This window comes from Gossypium hirsutum, chromosome A10 (assembly GCF_007990345.1).
Source record: "Gossypium hirsutum isolate 1008001.06 chromosome A10, Gossypium_hirsutum_v2.1, whole genome shotgun sequence".
In the NCBI taxonomy this organism is placed as follows: Eukaryota; Viridiplantae; Streptophyta; class Magnoliopsida; order Malvales; family Malvaceae; genus Gossypium; species Gossypium hirsutum.
The window spans coordinates 5,331,187-5,338,516 of record NC_053433.1 but is presented as its reverse complement, the minus strand read 5'-3'; the positions used below and the strand labels follow the sequence as shown (position 1 = coordinate 5,338,516).

Genomic DNA, 7,330 nt, shown 5'->3' with positions numbered 1-7,330 from the left:
TTCTGTTTAAAATATAAGTTAAACTTGTACTTAAACACTAAAAACTTAAATTTATTTTATTTTCAAATTTATAAATATTTTATATTATATTATTTTTATATGTTATATCTCATAAAAATCAAATCTAGGATAATATATTACACTACTAAAAATAAATCAACATGACTTTCATCTCCACCCAAATTATATTTGAAAAAGAATGAATGTTAAATGATCCATTTTTAAAAAGTATAAAAACATAAAAAAATTTAAGGGTTTAGGGAAGGAAATTTGAATGGTAGTGTTAGGGTGACAGACCTGATTAGAATAGTCATCCATCAGGTGCGAGATAGCAATGTCAATGACATGGAAATCGTGTAGATTATTTGACCCTTGGACTTAACAGAGATTTTAGGGGGTGACATTTTCCTCCACTTCAACCTTATCTACAATCTAGATGGATAAATACTATGGTAGTTAGTCAATTTTAATTTATTAAATTTTATCTATTGTTATTATTAAAGTAACTCAAATCAAATAGATGTTTACATCATAAATTTTAACTTTACCTTTTTATTCGAGACCTCTTTAATATTAATTGTTACAATGTTATTAATATTGAGATAAATTTTAAAATCAATTTTTTTCAATTTTTTTCAATAAAAAAATAATTTGGGGATAAATGATTGTTAATTTTTTTTGAATTAAATTATCTGTAAAACAGACTAAATTAGGTGCAATTATTTTTTCATTTTGGAAAAAAGTAAAAAAAAAAGAGAGAGGAGAAAATCAATCTAAAATTTCTAAATAATTAGTTTTCTTAATTTTGTTTCAAACTTCTAAAAAAAATAGGCAAAAAACTAGGATTTTTTTTCTTTTTTTTTCACAGAGAGTTTTTAAATTTTATTATGAGGTCATAAAAGAATAAATTGTATTTACAATAATTGAAAATAATTAAAAATATAAAGTTTTAATATTCAATCAATATATATTTTTATTAAAGAGTAATGTAGTAAACCATTTTAAACAAAATTAAACTCATCAGTTATTAATTTTAATTTTTTTCGATTAAATCTTATCTCAATTGATATTGACATTATTGCTAATGTAAGAGAATGTGGATTTGAGTACGTTAAAGCACATTATTCTCTTATTTAAGGGTTGGGAAGAGACAATAGGAAATTCTAGGCATTAAAATTAATGTTAAAAATACTTAATTTTTTTAATAATTAAAATTTCAGTTTATAAATAACCATATTTTAATTAAAGCCTTGAAAATTTTTAAATTTTAAAAAATAAAATGACAATTCAAATTAAAAATCAAGATATAAAAACATTTAGTTGAATTGAAATATTAATATTAGAGACCAAAGCCTTATTCAATGTAAATATATATATATATTGATGAACTATTCAACGAGGCGTAATATATATGTATATATATTTGGACCAATTTATTATTATTATTAATTTTTTACAATTTCGTTTGAATTACATTAATTTTACATAAAATTGAATAAAATAACAAGACAAAAGGATTGTCCCATAATTAGAGTGTAATTATATATATATATATATTTCAATAATTATTTTTGTCCGCTTCTGTATTTTAATATTAAACTTAAATTTAATTATAATTTCATAAAAAAATTGTTAAGTCAATAAATTTCAATGTTAGATGAGGAAGTCCATCATTGAATGTTGCTATCACTGATAACCCTAAATTGTTAAAATGTAAGCTCTAGAACCTGCACTCAAACTTGCTTTCTTCATATTGAGTAATAAGAGACAATTTTATTCGAATTTGATAAGTCGAACCATTATTATAATTATTTATAAAATTTAATACCAACATATAAATTATATTTTAGACATTAAATTTAAATATATAATTTAAAATAAATTAAATGATTAAAGATTGAACTTATAATTAATGAATATTTTATATATAATTTTATTGATGAGTTTTAGTTCGATTGTATGGGTATTATTGCTAATATAAGAGGATGTGAGTTCGAATGCGCTAAAGTACATTTATCTTTCTATTGATGAATCAGGAATGAATTATGAATAGTTTTAAGTATTGTGTCAAAAAGAATAAGTATATTTAATCACTTAATGCATTTCTTTGATGTTTTAAAAGCCTGGTTTTGTAGGCCATAGTCTAACAAATTGGGCTTATTTAGATGCACCAATTATCCAAATAAAACAAAACTGAATTTGATTACTTTATCTAATCTCCTGTTTTGTTGCCCGCAAATTGCTACTTTTGGTTTAGCTTCAACCGCAACTGAAAGCTACTTTTCCCCTTTAGCTAAACAAAAACAGCTAGAAACCGTGTAACTTTCATTGCTTGATTCTTTTCCAGCTATCTCCTGTTTGTTGCACTGTTAGCATGGATTATTAGCTGGGTCACACATTTCTTTCAGTGATCGATACATATATGTATGCAATATGCATGCATGCAAATCCACAAACATTATTGTATCTTCTCATGTTACTTCTTCCGAGGAAATGGGATATGTTTAGTATGGGAAGCCATTCATTTCGTTAGTGCTGATTCAACATTTAAAGCTTGCTGTCGGCTGATACACAATTATGCTCTCATTTCTGGTTTTTAGGACATCAAATACCTGTTAAGTGCTGACAACCTAAACATGCTCAAAACAGACATAAAGTTGCTATTTTCACTTCATCACCCAACCATACTCAAATACATTCAATAGATTAAAGTGAAAGATTCTTTTTCCTTTTTGGAAATCAATGTATCCATCCATCATTGACAGTCACTGGGAGCTCTTTAAAGAAGTAATCGATTGGGTATAAAATATACATGAATAAGGATCAAACTTCCAAACATCTCATGGTTAAGTAAAAGATTTAGATTTTAACAACTTTTGTCATTACCCTTTGGCATCTTCTCAACACATACAAGTTTTACAAAACATTCTTTGCTTCATAATTGCATTACAAGCCAACTCCACCAGCTTTTCTGATATAGAAAAACGCCAGCATAATTTCGTTACACAGAAAATTCTTAATAAAGCCTATATAAAAAACAAGGTGACCGAAAATCCTAAATCTCAAAAACACTGACAATTTAACATAATGACAAAGTTATATAGGTTGCTGCATGGTCACAGTTAAGGGACTAGTGACTTCATGCTTCCCATCACTCCATACTATTGAACCAGTTTTCATGCTAGTGCCACCAGGGGAGAGCTTCACTGCCATGGTTTGAACCCTTACAAGGAAGTTGAGTTTTTGGCCAACTCTTCTAAATACAAGCTGTTCTGGTTTGACCGTAACCACCGTGCCGCTCGGTGGTTGAATTGTAACTTTATAGATCGAATTCGGGTCACCGACGTTAGTGACTCGTCTGATGAAATGTGTAGACATGTTACGCCTGCCATACTGTTGGAAAACGGCGGAGAGCGAAGGGTAATTCAGGTTCCCGACATGGCCGGCTCGTTTTGCGCCGCTGCAATCGACATTCTTCCTGGTGAGTACTCGGATGTTGTTGATCGTGTAATTGGAATTGCATAAGAAATCTATGTAATCCATTGTGGTGATATCGTAAACCAGTCCTGGATCCATAGCTTTCGTGGGATGAACGTGACCGGATCCGAAATCTAACACGGTGGAAGTATTCCCATTGGATTCATCGAGCATAGTTTCGCCACGGTTGTCAACTGTATAAGCGGTGGTCATCAAAGCGGATTTTATGGCTGCGGGGCTCCATTCGGGGTGAGCCACCTTCAACAATGCGGCCAACCCGGAAACATGGGGACAAGCCATTGATGTGCCCGAAAGAATGTTGAACTCAATGTTTCGACTGTCTGATGAAACACCAGATGGACCAACTTTGTCGGGCCAGGCGGCGAGGATGTTCAATCCTGGAGCAATAACATCAGGTTTCAGAATTTCGGGAGTTTCAGGGTTAGGCCCTCGAGCTGAAAATGAAGCCACGACGGGTGCTGGTCGTACACCTAATCGAGTTCCTTTAAAGAGGATGGTGGCGGTGGCTGGTGACTTGGATTTAGAGGCGGAAACAATGTACCCCCTAATCTCATCCCCATTTGATGCACCAACGGCAGTCGCTGGCAAGACATGGCAATCGGCGACTAACCCTTCACCGTCGAAAACACCATTAGCTAAAATCATTCCAATTCCGCCGGCTTTTTTGACAACTTCCCCTTTAGCAGCTCTGGAATTAATCCCTCTATCACACACAACCATTTTACCTTTGACAAACTTAGGATCCAGTGAACCTTCTAAGCATAAAGAAGATGAATAGCCATCACCACCGCCGGTCCCGCCATATACCAACGGGTACATCCGGCCCGGAGATAAACCCAGCCCATTGTACACACTGACTCCAGGCACGACTTTCCCGTTTCCAAGCTTGACATCAGCTGGAAAATCCCTATCAATCGTCCCTGCACCGATCGTAGCCACCCAAGGAGCCACGTTAGTGACGGTCAATCCACCAGGACCACCGTTTCCAGCTGAGGCAGACACAAATACCCCCTGATCAGCAGCACTGAAAGCACCGATAGCAATGGCGTCAAGGTGATAGGGTACCACGACACCACCAACACTCAACGAAATCACATCAACCCCATCAGCTACGGCGGCGTCAAATGCGGCGAGAATATCAGAATCAAAACAACCGGCAGTCCAGCAAACTTTGTAAGCAGCAAGTCTCGCTTTAGGCGCCATCCCGGCAGCCACTCCTTTAGCATAACCTAATGTAGAAGCCGGAAATACGTACCTCCCAGCAGCAATGGAAGCAGTGTGAGTCCCATGACCGTCCGTATCTCGCGGGGAACGGAACTCGGAGGTTTCGTTCATTTTCCCATTACTTGCTTCGTACCCGCTGCAGAAAAACCTTGCTCCGATCAACTTTTTATTACAAGAACCGGGACCGAAATCTTTTGTCGTCACACATTGGCCTTTCCATTTAGAGGGAACAGGCCCCAAATCACGGTCGTTGAAGCTTTGACGTTCGGGCCAAACACCCGTGTCAAGGACTCCGATGACAAGATCCGACCCAAAGTCGGATTCTTTCAAAAGGCCGGCGCTGTCAGTGGTTTGGAGGCCAAGGAAGTGAGGAGAGCGCGTGGTGTGCAGGCGGCGGACTTGTTCGGGGATAACGGCGAGGATATGGGGAAGCGTTTGGAGATTGAGGGCGTCCGTGGGGGAAAGCTTAGCGGAGAAACCGTGGAAAACAGTGTCGTAAACATGGAGAACTTGGGCGGGAGTGGAAGGGGAAAGAACGGAGGCAAGGGAAGACTCGTACCAGTGCTTGTGAGTGGTGAAAATGGAAGGCTTGGCATTGTTTTGGACTCTAACGATGAAGGTTTTGTGATGATCCCTGGAAGCTGAAGAAGCTAAAGACAGTAAGGAAAGGAAGAAGAAAAGAAAGAAACCCATTGAAAAGGAAAGCAAGGAGCTTTGAAGAGAGGGAAAATGGGTGAAGTGAAGTGAAGTGAGCGTGGATGAAAAATGGACATAAAAAGGAGAGAGATTTCAACTGTGTGGCAGCTGGAACCCTGGCCTCGACAGGACAGGGATTGTCACGTAATACTATTGTCATTCTGTAATTTGCAATATACATAACTTGGAAAAAAACCTTCAGCCTTTGACCCACGCTATGTATTATGTAATATTTTCATTTATTCTAAAACAAAAATTTTCCAATGTTGTTCTTTTAAAAATAAATAAATAAATAAAAATGTAATTTTTTTTTTTGGAAAAATGAAAATTGAATGGAGGTTTTTTCTTCTCATTTTGTATTATTCAGCTAAATAATTTGGAAGAGATTTGTGTCACCCTTTAATTATTATTTTTTTATTTTCTTAATCAAGAAATTTAAAATTTTTTAGTAGTGTTTGTCTTATTATAACTATAGAATAGATTGTTTCTTTGTAACAGAGTTGTCACATGCTTTTCTTTTAAATGGTTTGGAATTTTTTATTCAAAATTGATTTGGAATGTTGTTGCAGTTATATAGTTTATGTTTTTTTTTTCATTTATAGATATTTCTAATTTTCGATTTTAATCTTATCATCAAATCTTGAAATTTAATTAAGTATTTTATTTATTTATTTTTATGTGAATGTAGTATCATCATTTCTAGTTTTTATTTTTTATATAATGTCTATCTGTAGTTTTATTTTAACTTTTAAATAAGAGGATAATCCACTTTAGCGCATTTAAACTCACATTCTCTTATATTAACAATAATGTCGATGTTAATTGAGCTAAGACTCAATCGACAAATAAATTTTTTTATAAATTTAATATAATATGCTTAATATATGTATCATATTTGTTTTTTTTTAAATCTTGACCATTATAAAAAGGAACACTTACACCATGTTTGGTTGGGGGAAATGGAATAACATTCTCTCTTTATTTATTGAATGATAGACCATTTATTTATTTGGTTGAACATAATATTCATTCAATGGAGTGACCATTACTTGTCTTCCCGTAATAGTTATTATTTGGTGACATTGAATAACAAATATTTTTTTCCAAATTAGTCCTTTAAAACTTGGACTTAGAAAATATAAAAATGAAATATTTGAAATATTTTAATATAATACTAAAAAATATTTTAATATAATTTAATACAAAAATAATTGAATTAAAATATTATTAAATTATATATTATTATTTTTACTAAATTATATTTAATAATAATTATATTAAAATATGATAACATTATTTTTTATTTTTTATTAAATTATTTTTGATAATAATCCTATTAAAATTTAATAACAATAACAATAATCATCTACCTAAAAAAATTGTTAAGAGTACTTTGATCATTTTAGTTTTTTTTCTTTATATTATTACAATATCATCCCATTCAACCAAATATAAAAATATTATTACAACAGTTAAATTACTGATTATAGCTCTATTATATTACAACAAACTAAATGTAGTGTTAGATTATAATATTTATTGAGATGAGGATGAGTAATAGAAAGCCAATGATGTAACTATTGAAGGTGGTTTGGGACCATTTTTCACATGTCATCATGCAGGATGTTTATACCTTATGGTAAAATAATATAAAAATTAACATTTTATCAAATTAATGTATCTGAAACTCAGTGCAAGGACTGTTTATTTCCAATAATTAATTAATTTCATAAAAATATAAACTCATCCATTATTAAAAATGTTTGAACACCATTCCCAACCAAACTTTTTTCTTCAAATTTAATATTGAAAACTTTATTATCATTTTCTTTACAAAGAAATAGGATTGCAATTTCATCATCCATCTATATTGTTGTATTTAGAGGAATTAGTATTAATATATTTCGTACTT

General features: G+C 32.4%; 1 protein-coding gene across 1 annotated transcript; it reads right to left on the bottom strand.

Annotated features, from left to right (window-relative positions):
• Window positions 1–2,858: 2,858 nt before the first annotated feature.
• LOC107897457 (subtilisin-like protease SBT1.5) lies at window positions 2,859–5,578 on the bottom strand. Its single transcript, XM_041079668.1, has one exon. The coding sequence runs from the start codon at window positions 5,413–5,415 to the stop codon at window positions 3,097–3,099; it is 2,319 nt and encodes a 772-aa protein (XP_040935602.1). The 5' UTR covers window positions 5,416–5,578; the 3' UTR covers window positions 2,859–3,096.
• Between the last annotated feature and the right edge of the window lie 1,752 nt (window positions 5,579–7,330).

Excerpts from the sequence above, each read along its gene's own strand:
- LOC107897457 (XM_041079668.1), bottom strand. The coding sequence starts at position 5,415 with ATGGGTTTCTTTCTTTTCTTCTTCCTTTCCTTACTGTCTTTAGCTTCT.